This window comes from Tachypleus tridentatus, unplaced genomic scaffold, assembly GCF_004210375.1.
Source record: "Tachypleus tridentatus isolate NWPU-2018 unplaced genomic scaffold, ASM421037v1 Hic_cluster_2, whole genome shotgun sequence".
Taxonomy (NCBI): Eukaryota; Metazoa; Arthropoda; class Merostomata; order Xiphosura; family Limulidae; genus Tachypleus; species Tachypleus tridentatus.
Genome location: NW_027467782.1, coordinates 50,172,377 through 50,192,952, shown reverse-complemented (window position 1 = coordinate 50,192,952; position 20,576 = coordinate 50,172,377). Strand labels below are relative to the sequence as shown.

Here is a 20,576-nt window from a genome sequence, read left to right as displayed (position 1 = left end):
GTTTAAAACAATGATGATGTCTCATTCCTCGGTGGTTCTAGTATTATTCTATGTGGTTTAGAACAATGATGATGTCTCATTCCTTGGTGGTTCTAGTATTATTCTATGTGGTTTAGAACAATGATGATGTCTCATTCCTCGGTGGTTCTAGTATTATTCTATGTGGTTTAGAACAATGATGATGTCTCATTCCTCGGTGATTCTAGTATTATTCTATGTGGTTTAGAACAATGATGATGTCTCATTCCTCGGTGGTTCAAGTATTATTCTATGTGGTTTAGAATAATGATGATGTCTCATTCCTCGGTGGTTCTAGTATTATTCTATGTGGTTTAGAACAATGATGATGTACCATTCCTCGGTGGTTCTAGTATTATTCTATATGGTTTAGAACAATGATAATGTCTCATTCGTCAGTGGTTCTAGTATTATTCTATGTGGTTTAGAACAATGATAATGTCTCATTCCTCGGTGGTTCTATGTGGTTTAGAACAATGATGATGTCTCATACCTCGGTGGTTCTAGTATTATTCTATGTGGTTTAGAACAATGATGATGTCTCATTCCTCGGTGGTTCTAGTATTAGTCTATGTGGTTTAGAACAATGATGATGTCTCATTCCTCGGTGGTTCAAGTATTATTCTATGTGGTTTAGAACAATGATGATGTCTCATTCCTCGGTGGTTCTAGTATTATTCTATGTGGTTTAGAACAATGATGATGTCTAATTCCTCGGTGGTTCTAGTATTATTCTATGTGGTTTAGAACAAGTCATCATAATGTTGGTCCATTCATGATATATAAAACCACCTTTTGGATCAGTTTATGTTAAAGTTTGTTTTTTAAATTCCTCCTTGACCATATCAATCATGATATTGACGATTATCCTTAACCAGAAATGACCTTAGTCAGGTTAAACTTTTGAAGGGTTGTGCAACTAGGTACGACATGACTATATCGTTAAAAGTAAATCAATTTATTAGAAACACAATACGCCCGTTCATGATAATGTCTCCTTGCACCATAACCTCACTGTAAAAATCATATTGAACGATAACGTTTTCGGTATTTAGTCCGCTTCTGGTTCTTTAAACACAAACCGCTCGATAATTGATAAAGATAACAAACCATAACTCGGATGAGAAGCGTGCAGACACCTGATGAGTTTTATTGCTACGAAATCTAGTGGCTTCGACACAAACTCCAAATGATCTGTGTAGCGCTGCATTGAGACAAATTCTACACATTTTAAGCGAAAAACTGAGGTTTGTTTATTACAAATTCAAGGATAAAATGGAACAACAAAGGCTTAAAAAAAGGACCCCAAATATATATGAAACAAATCAGTGCAGCCTCATTTGTAATCCTCAGACGTACTTTTACAATAGTGTTTTATATTATGTTACTATTTTGTTTTATAATTCTAGTGCCAAAACTCTAAGGAGTTTCACAATGTTAAGATGACATAATATTCCATCATTAATAATTTTTGCTTTTAATAAACGAACAAAGCGTTAGTACTAATTCAAATTATTCGCCATGCTATAAAAAGAACAATAATACAGCAGATGTGTCTAAACGTCCCTAATATTTATACATCAATAAAGTCTAATATCTCATAGATTAATTGGAACATAAAATATTTCATAGGTTACTTGGAATATGAAAATATTTTTTTTCCACTATTTTATAGATTACTTGGAACAATAAAATATTTTTTTCCAATATTTTATAGATTACTTGGAACAATAAAATATTTTTGTCCAATATTTTATAGATTACATGAAACAATAAAATATTTTTGTCCAATATTTTATATATTACTTGGAACAATAAAATAGTTTGTTGCCTAACATGTGTTCGAGGAAAAAGATTTCACGAACAAGCTGTTTATTTTAGGTATGGAAATTTTTGGAACTGAAATAGATAAAGTATTAAGTTCATGTGGAATTCGCCATTTTGGAAACATTGCTCTTTATATTGAACGATCTTCATTGTAGAATTATTTTTATTTTCAACTTTCACTTACCAGAGTCATTATATTCAACCTTCATTGTATTTCTGTTTCATCGTATACTTATTTTCACATGAGAAATATAAATATTTATTTTATTTACCAACTGTTTTGTGTGTTATTATTTTAAATATTAATATTTTTATGCTACTTTAATTAACAATATATTTATGACTTGTATTATTATTTTGAATTATTATTAATATCGATATTAATAATCCTCATTGAGAAACAATTAATAGATTTTGAATATTTCATTCTCTTTGAAGAAAAAATGATTTTGCTAACATCAAAACGTCTATGAAGACCACATGATTCGTTTTTACAATTGTACTTCTTGTTTCGTTTTACTGAATTTTGTAAATGACAACAGGCGTAAATAAGCTTAAGAATGTTGTCTTCGTGTTGTTAAATATTGCAAAGACGTGTTCAGTAAGTTAGAGCTATGATGTTCAGCCCACCCTGAGTTGACCATTGTCCACAATTACATCTAAAAGAACTTCCCTTATTACTTCAATAATTTAATATTTATATTACATGTAACGCTGTTCTGATTGATTAAGTGTATTTACTTAAATGCTTATTAAAAATATATTTTGCACAGAGAAAAAGGAATAAATACTTTAAAAGTGACTGATAAACAATGTAGAGCGTTATATATATACGGAAAACAGAAACCGAATCAAAAACGTAAACTTTATTTCATAAGTTGTAACTAAAACCTAAAGTTGTGTATCTTTCAATATATTTGCTCACTAGGCCTTTCCATACATCAATAATTAATTTCAAGTCTACTATTAGTACCCCAACACTAATACTGCTTTATTTATATATTGACATACTGAATATTTTCCACCTGTTACAGAGCTACCGAACTATCTTTTACCAATATGATTTCATATTGATTGAAAGACCAAAATAAAATTTATATATCTCATTTTGTTCACTAACTTTGTGCAGTCTTCCGAAATCATTTGTCATCAACAACGAGAAAGTCGTCTTTGCCTATAATAGTCATCTACGGATCAATGAACAATCGAGAGATAATGACAAACGGAAATGTTGTAGTCTATTTTACAATAAATCCTATTTAGGATCATTTGAAGGACTGCTTATTTATTCATTTCAAACATTTTTCCCAAAATTAGAATGAATGGCAGTTGCTAGATGGTTGATGAAACATAGATGTAACCTGTGTTGTTGTTTTTTATGGTAGCTATAGCAACATTGTGTAATTTAAATCCTTAAGAATGGTAGTCTTATCTTTTAATAAAAAAATGTAGTTTGTTATGAAATGTTTCCGTGCTTAAATGTGTGAATATCTTAAGTTTCAAATCTGCTTTGTTTTACCACAAGAAGACAGTAACAAATCCCATTCAAGATATCCTCAGATGGTACTAGCAACAGGACACAAAAGGAAATATATCTCTTAACATTATAATACAATGTAGCAACAGGCTTTTCCACTGAAAGGAAGACAGGTTTATTAACATTATAATTTAATGTAACAACACAAGGTCTTTCTAAGAGAGAGTCTATATTCTTCTTGTTATACAGTGTTGTTACTAGCAAACTTTTATGTCATGCAGTATCATTCGTTGTTCATTCTCCATGTTACGCTTTGTTATAACAATGCATGTTTATGTAACACAGATCGTTAACAATGAATTTTTATATTATACATCATCAAAATCAATTCACTTTTCATGCTATACATCATCTAGCAATTACATAAACAGATTAAATACCACAATCTTCTTACCTAGTAATCACATAAACAGGTTAAATACCACAATCTTCTTACCTAGTAATCAAATAAACAGATTAAATACCACAATCTTCTTACCTAGTAATCACATAAACAGATTAAATACCACAATCTTCTTACCTAGTAATCACATAAACAAATTAAATACCACAATCTTCTTACCTAGTAATCACATAAACAGATTAAATACCACAATATTCTTAGCTGGTAATCACATAAACAGATTAAATACCACAATATTCTTACCTAGTAATCACATAAACAGATTAAATACCACAATCTTCTTACCTAGTAATCACATAAACAAATTAAATACCACAATCTTCCTACCTAGTAATCACATAAACAGATTAAATACCACAATCTTCTTACCTAGTAATCAAATAAACAGATTAAATACCACAATCTTCTTACCTAGTAATCACATAAACAGATTAAATACCACAATCTTCTTACCTAGTAATCACATAAACAGATTAAATACCACAATATTCTTACCTAGTAATCACATAAACAGATTAAATACCACAATCTTCCTACCTAGTAATCACATAAACAGATTAAATGCCATAATCTTCTTACCTAGTAATCACATAAACAGATTAAATACCACAATATTCTTAGCTGGTTATCACATAAACAGATTAAATACCACAATATTCTTAGCTGGTTATCACATAAACAGATTAAATACCACAATATTCTTACCTAGTAATCACATAAATAGATTAAATACCGCAATCTTCTTACCTAGTAATCACATAAACAGATTAAATACCACAATATTCTTAGATATAATTTGATTTTTAAATTAATAATACTACGTACTTTTTTCGTTTCTAACTATTTTACATTTATACTCAAGACTTATTACTGTTTGAAATGTGACTTATGAAAAACTACATTAAAATCTATTCAACGACTGTTTAAATGATAGATATTATTGAGGAACCAAAGAAAACATTTAACTGATTTCTTAAGCCAAACGAATATTTTCAAACCCAAGTGTCGTTTATGGTTAGGTTTGAATTTCGGGTAAAGCTACACGAGGGCTATCTGCACTAGTCGTCCCTAATTTAGAAGTGTATTACTGGAGGAAGGCAGCTATTCATCATCAACCACCGCCAACTCTTGGTCTACTCTTTTACCAACGAATAGTGGGATTGACCGTCACATCATAACGCTCCCGCGGCTGAAAGCATGTTTGGTGTGATAGGGATTCGAATCCGCGACTCTCGGATTATGAGGTGAGTGCCTTAACCACCTGGCCTTGCCAGGCCGTGTCCTTTATGAAATTTTCTATAACAATAAGTACAGGTGATATTCAAGGATTGTTTTTTTTTTATTTCTCGCAAAGCTACGCGAGGACTATCTGTGCTAGTCGTCCATAATAAAGCAATGTAAAGACATGAGGGAAAGTAGCTAGTCATTACCACCCACCGCCAACTCTTGAGTTACTCTTTTACCAACGAATATTTAGATTAACTGTTACATTTTAACACCCCCACAGCTGAAAGAGCGAGCATGTTTGGTGTGACGGGGATTCGAAACTACCACCCTCATATTACCAGTCGAGTGCCTTAACCACTCGGCCATGTCAAGGCGCCGTGTTAAAGAAATCTTAGTAATAAATAAATTTATATGATGCAGATTTTGTAAAAGGATGTTTGTGTGGATGTTGGTGTAGATGTTGGTGTGGATGTTTGTGTTGATGTTGGTGTAGATGTTTGTGTGGATGTTTGTGTGGATGTTGGTGTGGATGTTGGTGTAGATGTTTGTGTGGATGTTTGTGTGGATGTTGGTGTAGATGTTTGTGTGGATGTTGGGGTAGATGTATTGTTGCCTATAATTTCCTGGTTCATATGAATTATATTGAATTTTGTGAAAAAATTTAAACTATGATTTAATTTCATTATGTGAATTTAGATTACAACACAAATTTCGACCTCTGTATAAAAAGGGAGTTATATTCTTATTATGTCACTTATTTTGTTTTGCTTTGAAGCGTATACAGTGGTTCTTCGGTTCTCGAACTTAATCCGTTCCAGAAGAGGCTGTTCGAAAACAATCAATTTTTCCCATAAGAAATACTGTAAATTAAATTAATCCGTTACAGACCTCCAAAAATTACGCATTATGAAGCATTTTAAGTAAGAATATTGCTTATTTGCACCTGTATGATAATACTTGCATGTATAAAGTCAACCACAAAAACTATAAACACAATAAATGAAAATTTAATTGCACTTGACCTGTGCTGAGGAGAGCTGATGGTGTAAGTGAAAGGTGGTGAGGAACGTGGAGAGTAGGAGGGTTATTATTGTTTGGAAGGGGAGTCACCTTCCATAAAAACGTCAGGTAACTCTTCTTCTGGGGTTCTTTCTCTTTTCTGTCTCTTTGCACTGCTACAACCTGCTTGAGACTCACTGGACCTATTTCTCACTAAACACTTGTCTAATGAGGTTTGTTTCTGCCTGGCACCCTCCCTATGTCTCACCACACTATGTATGCCACTTCTCTTCCTAAATTTTTCAAACCACCCCTACTAGCCTTAAAGGCATCACTTGTATCAGCACTTCTTCCAGGGGTGTTTATCAGGAGGTCAGCATGCAACTGCTACGCTATGAGATCTTTTTTCACCTCTATTGTAGCTCTAACAACTTTTCTTTTCGGTTTGCTGCTTTCATTATCCATCTTTGACCCCATGGTGGCTTATTTAATCAGAATATTTAGAAAAACAACAAAAGAAAAAAAAAACGATAACGTTCACAGCAGATTTTAGTGGGGTTTGGACTGAGCGACTGGTGAAGGTAAAATGTTTTGGGCAAGGCGTGGGCCGAAAATGGTCGAAGGGTTGTTCGGGTCATCAGTCGGGTTATTTCAGGGTTTCGGGCCACGATAGCTAGGTTCGGAAACCGAGTTTATGTTCGACAACCGAGACATTTTTTTCTCAAACAATATTCGAAAACCGAATTATTCGAGAAGGTAGTCGTTCGAGAACCTAGATACCACTGTATCTGTTTTTCTTGGGATTACTGTTATAAATAAAAAGTAAAAATGAACATTAAGTAAGATACTGAAATAAGTGATAACTCAGTTACCAGTTTACAAATAATGCAAGAACAAGTTTTAATAGAACTATAATGTTAAAGTATTACAATTATTTAGATAAAGTCAAGATTGTTGAACCATCAAATCTGAAGAGCTGGTTTTTGCGCCATCTGTTGAGAAAAAGTAATAGTTTTATTTACATCGAGGATCGTTTAGACTAGCAAAAATTAAAACATGTCTTTAAATTATGGTATAAGTGTTAAACTACACACTGATTATATAAAAGAGTACAGTTATAAATTACATTATTAAATTAAAATGTATAGAAAAATGGTATTAGTGTTGTTACCTCGTTTATTGTAGTTGTTTATAGAATCAAATTACATATTTTAACATCGTCATCTCAGTAAACTCAACATAAAATTCAGTTTTTCTCTGTTATTTTGCCATTGCTATCAAGTTCTGGTTAGTGTTTAATGTTTGGCTTGTTATGAGCATTATGTTGCTTTCGGCAAAGCTACTATAAAAATATTTACAGCATATATGTTTTAAAACATATTTTCTCTAGGAATTTATGACTTACTGTACTTTCAAGAGCTAAGACAGATCCAGTAGCGTCATTTCTTTACAGTTTCAATGTAACTGGAAAACCACCGAGTACATGTCTCCCAGACAGCTTTACATATGACATACTGAACCTCTGTTTCAATGGATGCGCCATCTGTTGACAAATATAAGTACTTGCAGCTAATCTAATTTAATATTTGAAATACATCATACTTTCTGACCTGTGGTGAAGCAGTAAGAACAGAGAGCTTTAATCTTACCTATAAATAAACAAAGACACAAAACATTACATCCACAATATATGCTGTCATTAAACGAAAGTAATATTCGACCAAGTAAAAGTCTTGTAAGTTTCTTTCATTTTATTATTCGTGGATTTGTCTGAGTTTCCCAAGGTTTTTTATTTTTTCCTTTAGAAAAATAACTGTGAATAATCGCAGTGGTTTGATCTAAGATCTTACCATGAGATTACTTGGGAGTATGATCTGTTCTTTGTTCAATGTGAATGTTTTCTTCAGTCACGTAAATGAGGTGTGCGTGAGCCTAGGGAAAGAGTGCTTGGTATATATTATTATTCTTTCTTTGTTTAAGATAAAATTTTGACTCGTCTTATAATATGCATTCGTATCTTAATATGTGTATTGAGAATAGAGAAATAGCAGCGTTATAGTTTATTGAAAGTTTCTATAGAAGTTCTTTAGATTTACAGATTAGGTCTATCACAGCATCGACTTTAGTTAGAGCTACACCGATAATAGAGCATTAGTAAAGTTCTCTATTTAGTTGGACCACACAAGAACTTGTTCGAGTGTTTAACTTTGTTGTTATTGTCATGAAGATTGTGATTGTTTACAATCCTGTGGTCAATATTTTGATTAAGAGTCCGTCTAGGCACAGTCTGACCAGTCTTTCTATTTTGGAGTTTCTACAGGTTACTTTAAGAGAAATCAAGAGATATCACACTAGAAACCAGCATTAGGCTAGTAAATAAGATGCGAATATGAATATTATTATTATAATTAGTTAATATTGTGTTTATTACCATGTTATGTCTGGAACTACAAACTGCTAATTCATTACTCACTTTATTTAATAACTTTTGTCTTTGCACTTTTCTGAGATTTGTTACAGGAAACATAAGAAAAGAAACAAGTTTCTAAAGTAACATTAAAAACATGAGTATACTACTTTAACTGCTCTTAAAGTTACATTATTCACATCTTCTATTATCACGGTATATAAGTGGTTAGTTTACTATATTATAGTGTTCTAATACTGTTGTAAACTATGTTTGTTTTCTTGGTTTTACATAACTTAAGATTAAACTCTCAGAAATCACAATGTTTCAGTATACAAATTTCATATCCCTTATACTTTGTTACAAACTCATATTTAAAGTACACAAATAGCTAATTGACTCACAGCACCAAACTTCCTAGATCATTCACTGATTACTCATATACAAACTGTATAAACTATTTTATCTTTAAATATAAGTACAATTCATGTAATGCTATTTAGTATTATGTTGTATTTTTATTAGGTATGTCGTAAATGTTATACAAGTCTCATGTTAGAAATTTAAAAAAACTGTTAACAAACACGTTAATAACTGTATAAAAATATTATACTTTACCAAAACCCTTTCTCCAAATATTTCCATTTTGGTATTCTTGTGAAAAAAAAAGAAGAGATTATTGTATGATAATTTACTTTATTAATAAATTTAAAAAGGCATTAAACGTTTTGTAGTTTAATACGCATAGAAAACATATGTAAAGCTCTAAGGTTAAAAATGCTGAATATTTTTTTCATTGTTAAAGAGTTTTTATCAGATACAGCCATACTTTAGAATATAAAAAATTCATTTGGAGATATGCCACCAGTATTTATACACTTGTGTTTTTAAATAATTTTATTATTGTGTTACTTCATATGTATACTTGGATATTAAGATTTCTCAGTGTTAATTATGATTTTGACTTAAAATAGTATAATTTGAGATAATTATTTATATATATTACAAATTACAAAATATCACTTATGATGATAACCCAAATTAAAGTTAATGGTTTGCTTATTTCTTTATAATTGAACATAAGGCTACACAGTGGGCTATCTGTAATAATGTGAAAATGTTAACTATCAAGTTAGGTTAAACTGTTTTGTTTAGAGGTTCATGAAGTTGGGTTCAATAAAGTTAAATAATTCAGGTGTAAATTTAAGTTCAAAAACTTTAATTGAATTATTAGATATTTATCTAACTTAACTATAATTGAATTGATGGAAACTGCCTATTGTAGAAAGAGAATTATTTTTGCTATTATTGATAATATTTGTAGAAAACATTTAAATGTTAAACCTTGTTCTCGATTACAAAGGAGAGTGGAATTACTTAACAAAATAACCATTTGCTCCAAATATTGCAATAACAATTTTTGTTTCATTTCCTGTTTTCATCAACAAATATTATTTTAATCTTCTATTCTGGGGTAGTAATGTTTGAGATTGTTTTAACATTAGAAGCAAAGTATTAAAAGATAGAAAATAACACATATCGGATACATTTGCCAAATGCACCAAAATATAATATGTATATATAACCATCTTTCAAATTTATGTGCAAAAAAACATACCAACTTCAGATCTTTTTCCAAAGACACTTCCATTGAAAAGTGGTCGTTTGAAAGAGGCATCGATTGAGTTTATTAAGAATGTAGTTATTAAAAAAATCAGCATGGTTGTTGTGAAATCCATAGTAAATCTGTAAAACAAAATGTAATATTAGATGAGGTAATCAGCATGGTTGTTGTGAAATCCATAGTAAATCTGTAAAACAAAATGTAATATTAGATGAGGTAATCAGCATGGTTGTTGTGAAATCCATAGTAAATCTGTAAAACAAAATGTAATATTAGATGAGGTAATCAGCATGGTTGTTGTGAAATCCACAGTAAATCTGTAAAACAAAATGTAATATTAGATGAGGTAATCAGCATGGTTGTTGTGAAATCCACAGTAAATTTGTAAAACAAAATGTAATATTAGATGAGGTAATCAGCATGGTTGTTGTGAAATCCACAGTAAATCTGTAAAAAAAATGTAATATTAGATGAGGTAATCAGCATGGTTGTTGTGAAATCCACAGTAAATCTGTAAAACAAAATGTAATAATAGATGAGGTAATCAGCATGGTTGTTGTGAAATCTATAGTAAATCTGTAAACGAAAATGAAATATTAGATGAGGTAATCAGCATGGTTGTTGTGAAATCCACAGTAAATCTGTAAAACAAAATGTAATATTAGATGAGGTAATCAGCATGGTTGTTGTGAAATCCATAGTAAATCTGTAAAACAAAATGTAATATTAGATGAGGTAATCAGCATGGTTGTTGTGAAATCTATAGTAAATCTGTAAAACAAAATGTAATATTAAATGAGGTAATCAGTATGGTTGTTGTGAAATCTATAGTAAATCTGTAAAACAAAATGTAATATTAGATGAGGTAATCAGCATGGTTGTTGTGAAATCCACAGTAAATCTGTAAAACAAAATGTAATATTAGATGAGGTAATCAGCATGGTTGTTCTGAAATCCATAGTAAATCTGTAAACGAAAATGAAATATTAGTCTGTGAAAGTCAACAAGTTCCTTGTGAAATCAATAGTAAATCTGTAAAAAGAAATATAATAATAGAAGTGGAAATAAGCATGTATGTTGTGAAATCTATAGTAAATCTGTAGAAAAATGAAATATTAATTTATAAAAACTAACATGTTTCTTGTAAAATTGATAGTAAATTCTTAAAAGAAAATGTACATATTAGTTTGTGAAAATCAGCATGTTTCTTGTGAAATATATTACAACCTTGTAAAACAAAATGTACATATTAGTTTGTGAAAATCAGAATGTTTGTTGTGAAATATTTTATAAACTTGTAAAAGAAAATGTACATATTAGTTGGTGAAAATCAGAATGTTTGTTGTGCAATCCACATTAAATGTGTAAAAGAAAATGAAATTTTAGTTTCTGAAAGTCAGCATGTTTGTTTTGATATCATGGTAAATTCATAAAAGATAATTTAATATTAGATGTGGAAATCAGCATGTTTGTTGTGAAATCCATAGTAAATCTATAAAAGAAAATGAAATATTAATTTGGGAAAATCAGCATGTTTGTTGTAAAATTCATTGTAAACATGTAAAAGAAAATGAACACATTATTTTGTGAAAATAAACATGTTTTTTGTGAAATCCAGAGTAAAACTGTAAAAGAAAATTTATATTAGTTTGTGAAAATAAGCATGCACGTCGTACAATCCACAGTAAACCTGTAAAAGAAAATGTACATATTAGTTTGTGAAAATCAGCATGTCTGTTGTGAAATCGATAGTAAATTTGTAAAAGATTATTTAATATTAGTTTATGAAAATCAGCATCTTTATTGTGAAATCCATAGTAAATATGTAAAAGACGATATAATATTAGTTTGTGTAAATAAGTATTTTTATTGTGAAATCAGTATTAAATCTGTAAAAGATAATGTATATAATAGTTTGTGAACATCAGCAACTTTGCCGTAAAATCCATAGTAAACCTCTAAAACAAAATGTAAATATTTTTGTGAAAATCAGTATGTTTATTGTGAAATATATAGTAAAAGTGTTAAAGAAAATGTAATATTAATTTTGAAAAGTCAGCATGTTTGTAGCGAAATGCATAGTAAATGTGTAAAAGAAAGTGTAATATTAGATAGTAAAAGTCGGAATATTTCTTGTCAAATCCATAGTAAATCTGTAAAAGAAAATGTTATATTAGATTTAAAAATCAGCAGGTTTTTGGGAAATTCATAGTCAATCTTGAAAAGAAAATGTACATAGTTTCTGAAAATCATCAGGTTTGTTGTGAAATCCATAGTAACTTTGTAAAAATAATGTAATATTAATTTGTGAAAATCAGCATGTTTTTGTTAAATCATACTGAATCTGTAAAAGAAAATGTATATTAGTTTGTGAAAATCAGCATGTTTTTGTTAAATTCATTATAAATCTGTAAAAAAATGTACAAAATAGTTTGTGCAAATCAGGAAGTTTGTTGTGAAATCCATAGTAAATGTGTAAAAGAAAGTTTAATATTAGATGAGATACTCAGCATGTTCATTGTAAAATCAATAGATAAGTCTATAAAATAAAATGTACATATTAGTTTATGAAAATTATCACCTTTGTAGTGAAATCCGTATTAAATTTGTAATAGAGATTGAAATATTAGATAATGGAAATCAGCAAGTTTGTGGTGAAATTCATACTAAACATATAAAATATAATGTACATGTAAGTTTGTTAAAATCAGCATGTTTATTGTGAAATCCATAGTAGATCAGTAAAACAAAATTTGCATATAAGATTTTCAAAATCTGCATGTTTGTTGTGAAATCCATACTAAATCTACAAAAGAAATGTAATATTAGATGTGGAAATCAGTTTCAAAATTAGTTTGTGAAAATCAGCATGTTTGTTGTGAAATGAATAGTAAATCTGTAAAAGATAATGTGATACTAGATTGTTAAAATCAGCCTGTTTGTTGTGAAATGAATAGTAGATCTGTAAAAGATAATGTGATACTAGATTGTTAAAATCAGCATGTTTGTTGTGAAATGAATAGTAGATCTATAAAAGATAATGTGATACTAGATTGTTAAAATCAGCATGTTTGTTGTGAAATGAATAGTAGATCTGTAAAAGATAATGTGATACTAGATTGTTAAAATCAGCATGTTTGTTGTGAAATTAATAGTAGATCTGTAAAAGATAATGTGATACTAGATTGTCAAAATCAGCATGTTTGTTGTGAAATGAATAGTAGATCTGTAAAAGATAATGTGATACTAGATTGTTAAAATCAGCATGTTTGTTGTGAAATTCATAAAAATGTGTAAAAAAATGAATTATTAATTTGTGTAAATATGCATGTTTGTTGTGTAATCCACACTAAACCTGTAAAAGAAAATGAACATATTAGTTTGTGTTAATCAGTGTGTTTGTTGTGAAATCCATAGGAAATTTGTGAAAAAAATGTATATTATTTTGTGAAAGTCATCATGTTTTTAGTGAAGTGCATAGTAAGTGTATAAAAGAAAATGTAATATTACTTTGTGAAGGTCAGTATATTTGTTGAAAAATCCATAGTAAATCTATAAAAGAAAATGTAACATTAGATTGTGAAAATCAGCATGTTTATTGTCAAATACATAGTAACTGTGTAAAAGAAAATATAATATTAGTTTGTTGTAAAATCTAGAGTAAATCTCTAAAAGAAAATAACATATTAGTTTGTAAAAATCAGCATGTTTATTGTGAAATGAATAGTAAATCTCTAAAAGAAAATGTAATATTAGATTTTGAAAATAGGCAAGTTTTTTATGAAATTCATGGTAAATTTGTAAAAGAAAATGTACATATTAGTTTGTGAAAATCAACATACTTGTTGTGGAATCCATTGTCAACCTTTAAAGGAAAATATATAGATATAAGTTTGTGAAAATCAGCATGTTTGTTGTGAAATCTATAGTGCATCTTTGAAAGAAAATGAAACATTAGATTGTGGAAATCAACATGTTTCTTGTAACAGTAAACCTGTGAAAGAAAATGTATATAATAGTTTGTGAAAATCAGTGTATTTCTTGTAAAATTCATAGTAAATCTGTGAAAGAAACTGTATATTATTTTGTAAAGGTCAGCATGTTTCTTGTAAAGTCCATTGTAAAAGTGTAAAATGAAATGAAGTATTAGATTGTGAAAATTGGCATGTTTGTTGTTAAATCAATAGAAAAGATGTGAAAGAAAATGTACATATCACTTTGTAAAAATAGCATGTTTGTGGTGTAATCCACACTAAACCTGTAAAAGAAAATGAACATATTAGTTTGTGAAAATCAGTATGTTTTTGGTGAAATCCACAGTAAATCTGTAAAAGAAAATTATATTATTTTGTAAAAGTCATCATGTTTGTTGTGAAATTAATAGTAAATCCTTGTAGAAATTCCTTGATATAAATGTCAGTAATTATCTAAAGTATTGTACAAATAACAGGAAGTTCACAATAGTCTAACAACCAAAATTCTGTTCAGTAACTTAATTAATATATATGTGAGCCACAATAGTCTAACAACCAAAATTCTGTTCAGTAACTTAATTAATATATATGTGAGCCATAAACTTCTAACTTCCTGAAAGTCATTCTTAGCTGATGTATTTGTGTAATAGCTTAAGTTCCTTAAATTAGTTTAGTTTTATTGTTACCTTTAAATGATCGAGATGGTGGAAATTTGGGAACATCTGGGTGCAAGTAATAATTGCTGGATTAGGTTTAATGTTTCGTTGCTGGATCAGGTTTAGTGTTTCGTTACTGGATTAGTTTTAACGTTTCGTTACTGGATTAGTTTTAACGTTTCGTTGCTGGATTAGGTTTAACGTTTCGTTGCTGGATTAGGTTAATGTTTCTTTGCTGTATTAGGCTTAGAGAATAAGGAACAATGATATTTTGGTAACAAATTTCAAAAAAGCAAATTTTCAATAAATGTGACGAGAATTCTGTTCTGAACTGGATGGCTGAGTTATTACTTGGAGTTAATAATGAAATGTGGAAAATCTTTAAATATAAATATTTAAATATTGAAGGTTTTGTTTGGGAATTTCGCACAAAGCTACTCGAGGGCTATCTGTGCTAGCCGTCCTTAATTTAGCAGTGTAAGACTAGAGGGAAGGCAGCTAGTCATCACCACCCAGCGCCAACTCTTGGGCTACTCTTTTACCAACGAATAGTGGGATTGACCGTCACATTATAACGCCCCCACGGCTGAAAGGGCGAGCATGTTTGGTACGACAGGGATTCGAATTCACGATCCACGAATTACGAGTCGAACGCCTTAACCCTCCTGGCCCATATGAGGGGAGATTAAGATTTTTAAAATTGTTTTCAGCTGGAAAAAGAAGAGTTAGGGGGATCTGATTGAGGTGTTTAAGATTGTAAAAGGAATTTATAACGTTAATTCATGAATAATTTTCATACTTAATAATGAAAACAGTATTATTAGGGGACACAAGTATAAATTTTGGCAGAATAGAAGCCATCTTCAGCTAAGATGGTTTTATTTTTCTAGCAGGATGGTTGGCTTTTGAATATTCTTGAAGAAGTAAATTTAAGTGACTTTAAGAAAAAACTTCGTAAGTATATGAATGATAAGAACTGGCTTTTAGGTTTTTTAAAAGAAAATTATTTATTAATAGTTTTATTTTAGTTTACAGGATGGAACAGCTGAGATGGACCAATAGGTCGTATGTTGTCCCAAAACATTATGTTATGATTTTCTTGCTTGATTTTTAATATTTCTACCGACAATTCTCTGTACTTACCATCAAGCTAATTTACTAATTTTAGTTTGTTTTAAATATCGGGTTCACAGCCATAAGCTCAGTAGATTTTTCTGAAGATTCGGGTACATGGATATAACCACGTAACCATATGTCGACTGAAGAATGCAACTAGCGCACAAGTTTGGGTGACTCCTGAATGCTGCGATAACCAATATTTTGTCATGAATAAAAAAATAATGTTGACAACGCTGAACTGTTGCCGTAGTGGCGTATCCTAACCATTTGCGTACACTCAAACTACTTCGTGTATGTTATACGGTTCAAACTATAGATCCATATTAACTTTATAATTATCTTCTTTTGATTTATATTAAAATTTGACTCCTTAGCGTGACTTTGTTTTTACTGAGTGTTCAAAATGTAAGCATTATTACGTACACAAACCTTTAAACTGAATTACAGAAGTCTCTAGAACGTAAATAAACGTGAAATTCTGAAGAAGAAAGGAAGGGAGGATGATCCATCTCTTGGCTATTTTAATCTACCAGATATTGTCAAGCACAAATGATATCTATTTGTTTCCGAAATTCTCGCAAAGCTAAACAAAAACTATTCTACCGTAGCCGTCCGTAATATTAAGCTACTGTATCGACACAGTGGGATTTCATTGTTACTCTACAAAATGCGGAGTATGTTGATGTGAAATAAAACGAGAACCATGGGTCTTCAGGATCACAACCAGACATGCTAACCAGTAGACCACACAGGAAATGACTTATCCAACTTTATTTGGTAACCGAACCACAGAAAATATTATTACGATGGTTCCCAAGAGTTAATTAAATGTACTCGAACCATTACAGGTTTTAATTTTATGTAGTGAATTATGGAGGTTCTCGTGTTGTTGTTATTTTTTGTGTGTCATAGTTCCCAAGAGTTAATTAAATGTACTCGAACCATTACAGGTTTTAGTTTTTATGTAGTGAATTATGGTGGTTCTCGTGTTGTTGTTTTTTGTGTGTCATAGTTCCCAAGAGTTATTTAAATGTATTCGAACACCTTTAATTTTTTTATGATATTTTTATGTTTTGTTTTACACAGGATTTACTTCATTGAGCTCGTTTCTAATTTGGATCAGAACTTGATAGTGAGATTTCGTTATACAACTTAAAAACAATGAGTCCTCATCTGTAAATATAGAACCGTGTTGTTCTTAACTTAATTTTATTTATATTTAAACTTCCACGTTCACCTCTTAGCGGAATGTACTAAATAAATACCTTTACAACGCACATGTTTTATTTTTGGAATAACGTTTCTCAGATATATTCAATTTGTGAAATGCAAAATATTAAAACAAATTAGCTTCGAATTATTTCATGATTGGACTTCGTTTCTCTATTTCTATCATTTCTAGCCCTGATTAACTTCAAATACACGTTTCAAGATAATCAAATTTGCTGCCTCTACTTGAGATAATTTAATTTTAGAAATGTTAACTTTGTAAATTTGGTTCCAACTTGAAACTTTCAACGCATTACAAATGATATTTCTGAAATAAAAACAAATGTACCTTATGGAAGTCGATATTATTTTGTTTATTGAGATTACTGCAGTATTTGATTTGGGCTCCTAACAACAATATATATTGAGATTACTGCAGTATTTGATTTGGCCTCTTAACAACAAAATATTGAGATTACTGCCGTATTTGGTTTGGCCTCTTAACAACAAAATATTGAGATTACTGCCGTATTTGGTTTGGGCTCTTAACAACAAAATATTGAGATTACTGCCGTATTTGGTTTGGGCTTTTAACAACAATATATATTGAGATCACTGCCGTATTTGATTTGGGCTCTTAACAACAAAATATTGAGATTACTGCCGTATTTGGTTTGGGCTCATAACAACAAAATATTGAGATTACTGCCGTATTTGGTTTGGGCTCTTAACAACAAAATATTGAGATTACTGCCGTATTTGGTTTGGGCTCCTAACAAAATCTTGGATTAGATATTTTTTTTGTAGCTAAGAATAAAGCTACTTAATAGTTATCTGTCATACAATCATCACACATATCGGAACCACATTTTTAGTGATATAATAATGTCGCTGAGCCAATGGGTCTATCTTTAAAGAAAAATAAAACTATTCATATGCAAGAGCATCAAAACAATAAACCTTAGACTCGCATATATCACCTTTCATGTGCGGAGGTAAAATAAGTTGGTTATCTTAGAACACACAAACATAACTAGAAGTCAGATATCAGTTCGATACAGAATTTAGTATATTGGTCAGATTATACAATTTTTGACACATATGATCTAGAGAGAGGATGTAACAGCAAGTCTCAAGGACAGTTTCAAACATTTAACTTCAATTAAAATATTGAAAGTTTCAAAGAAACTTTGAACTCTTTGGTAAAAGACTGGAACTACCATGTAAGTTAAATAGGACTGCCACTGTTTTCGATACCGAAGAATACTTTAAAATATTTTTAATACTCGTTGGAACCACTTCTTTAGAAACTGGTACCAACTGTTATTATTTTCTGAATTGATAATTCTATTTCAATACTGCAAAACGTGGTTACATTAACTTTCAGAAAACTTGATAACGTGGTTAGATCCAAATATTTCTTTAAGGATTTTACCAAAACATCCTCTATCTTAATAAACATAGTTGATACACTAACGACATTGAATAATAAGCATAACACCATTAACTCAGATTTATATACAATAAAGTATTCACTTAAAGCAGCAACTCTGTTGTTATTGAATAAGGCATTCGTCTTCATCTTAATGTAATTACCTACGTACACGAGCAAGGCTGCCTTCTCTGTCCCACAGTTAAGTGGATATAATCAGGACAAACAATTAAACATTTCCACGTCTTGAGAACTCGTATGTCTTCGTAAAGGAAGCCACGAGACGTTAGTGTGATGTAACTTTATAGAAATTCCGTAAACAACTAGAAAAATCTTAAAACTATGAAAGAACATACCAAATTAATACTCTTTACTACAACAATATCACTCACTCTAGTCGTCTCTACATGAAATAAAACAAATCCTTTAGGACGCGGGATTTGTTGACGATTAATTTGTGGTATGGTTCCAGAGTTCATAAAGTACTTGAATACAGTGCAGATAAGAAACTCAATTTCTCATACATGACAACTCAGGTGGATATTATAATCTTCTTGTATTTTTATTTATGCACTTCCAGAGTGACTGGGTAAAAGAAGTAGTCAGCCTTGAGGTTCTCGTTACAACATTTCGGGTTTCTTTTCTATCCTATTTGTTCTATTTTACTGCATAACATGCTTTGAAATCAAAATGTTTGTAACTGCGTAAGATACATGAACATGTGCAAGTGAACTTTTCTGTAACTAGACACCTAATTCTTAGATAATAAAAATGTTATATATTAACAGATGAATCCATGAACAACGAAATAGTCATTACAGATGATTCCACGAACAACGAAATATAGTCATTACAGGTGAATCCATGAACAACGAAATATAGTCATTACAGATGATTCCATGAGCAACAAAATATAGTCATCACAGGTGAATCCATGGACAACGAAATATAGTCATTACAGGTGAATCCATGAACAACGAAATATAGCCATTACAGGTGATTCCATGAACAACGAAATGTAGTCATTACAGATGAATCCATGAACAACAAAATATAATCATTACAGGTGAATCTATGAACAACGAAATATAGTCATTACAGGTGATTCCATGAACAACGAAATATAGTCATTACAGATGAATCCATGAACAACAAAATATTGTCATTACAGGTGAATCCATGAACAACAAAATATAGTCATTACAGGTGAATCCATGAACAACGAAATATAGTCATTACAGGTGATTCCATGAACAACGAAATATAGTCATTACAGGTGAATCCATGAACAACAAAGTATAGTCATTACAGATGAATCCATGAACAACAAAGTATAGTCATTACAGGTGAATCCATAAATAATTGAATATAGATTACTACTGATGAATCCAAGATAAAATAATTCAATGCATGTGTACGTATTTATTTTATGGGAAGATCTATTTAATCTGCGTGTGTTGCAGAAAACGAAACCCAAATTTTAGTGTTATATATGCACAGAACCTTATCACTGAGAGCATTCAAATAATCAAAACCTTTATGAAATGTGGACTTTCCTTCTTTAGCTTTAACAAATAGGAACCTCCCAAAATCAACCGAGTTCCCTCTTTCAGCCAAGTAGACTTCTGGTGTGATTTAAATGGTACTTACCAGTTTTATTCTATTCAGGGGCTTGCAATGTCTTTCTAGTGGTTTGCTTGGTGAAAACCTGATACCACATCTTATATACACTAGATATTCCACTCACTTTTCTATAAATAACAGTGGAGCTCACCACGTGACCTGCAAGGGATAAAGGAAAGGCCAATCAGAAAGCTCTTCTTCGTTAAAGAAATCTGATTACACTTAATAGAAAGGCGGAATAGAATAAGGTTATGTTTTTCTCTTAAACAAGTTATTTAATTCATGTTATAGTTTCTAAAACAGTAAAGTTTAAGTTCTAATCGAAACTACGGCATCGGTTCTTTCATGACAATCTCTCCCACACTTCACTTGTGGTAAAATTAACTTCGAGAAGTTAATCAGGTGAGAATAAATATGTTTATAAAATTAAAAGAAACGTAATGCAAACAAACAACAATTACATACAATTATTTTCTATCTCAAAAAATTACAAAATTCAAAATAATTTTATCTCTTTCTAG

The 20,576-nt window shown here is 30.4% G+C and overlaps 1 protein-coding gene and 1 long non-coding RNA gene across 7 annotated transcripts; one reads left to right on the top strand and one right to left on the bottom strand.

The window, feature by feature from the left end:
• Window positions 1–6,578: 6,578 nt before the first annotated feature.
• On the bottom strand, window positions 6,579–20,194 carry LOC143242931 (neuropeptide SIFamide-like). 6 transcript variants are annotated; one of them, XM_076486548.1, is made up of 5 exons: window positions 14,703–14,834; window positions 10,037–10,164; window positions 9,037–9,072; window positions 7,417–7,554; window positions 6,579–6,817 (listed from the first exon to the last, which is right to left on the bottom strand). In XM_076486548.1, the coding sequence occupies exons 2-4, from the start codon at window positions 10,155–10,157 to the stop codon at window positions 7,451–7,453; spliced, it is 261 nt and encodes an 86-aa protein (XP_076342663.1). In that variant the 5' UTR covers window positions 10,158–10,164; window positions 14,703–14,834; the 3' UTR covers window positions 6,579–6,817; window positions 7,417–7,450. The 6 variants fall into 6 exon arrangements, with proteins under 6 accessions (XP_076342663.1, XP_076342660.1, XP_076342659.1 ...); XM_076486545.1 differs by lacking the exons at window positions 6,579–6,817; window positions 14,703–14,834 and adding exons at window positions 6,877–7,003; window positions 20,083–20,194; XM_076486544.1 differs by lacking the exons at window positions 6,579–6,817; window positions 14,703–14,834 and adding exons at window positions 6,877–7,003; window positions 18,597–18,835.
• LOC143242934 (uncharacterized) lies at window positions 7,752–16,170 on the top strand. The gene is made up of 2 exons (XR_013023471.1): window positions 7,752–7,961; window positions 15,866–16,170. It is a non-coding gene; the product is annotated as an uncharacterized LOC143242934 (long non-coding RNA).
• Window positions 20,195–20,576: the final 382 nt, after the last annotated feature.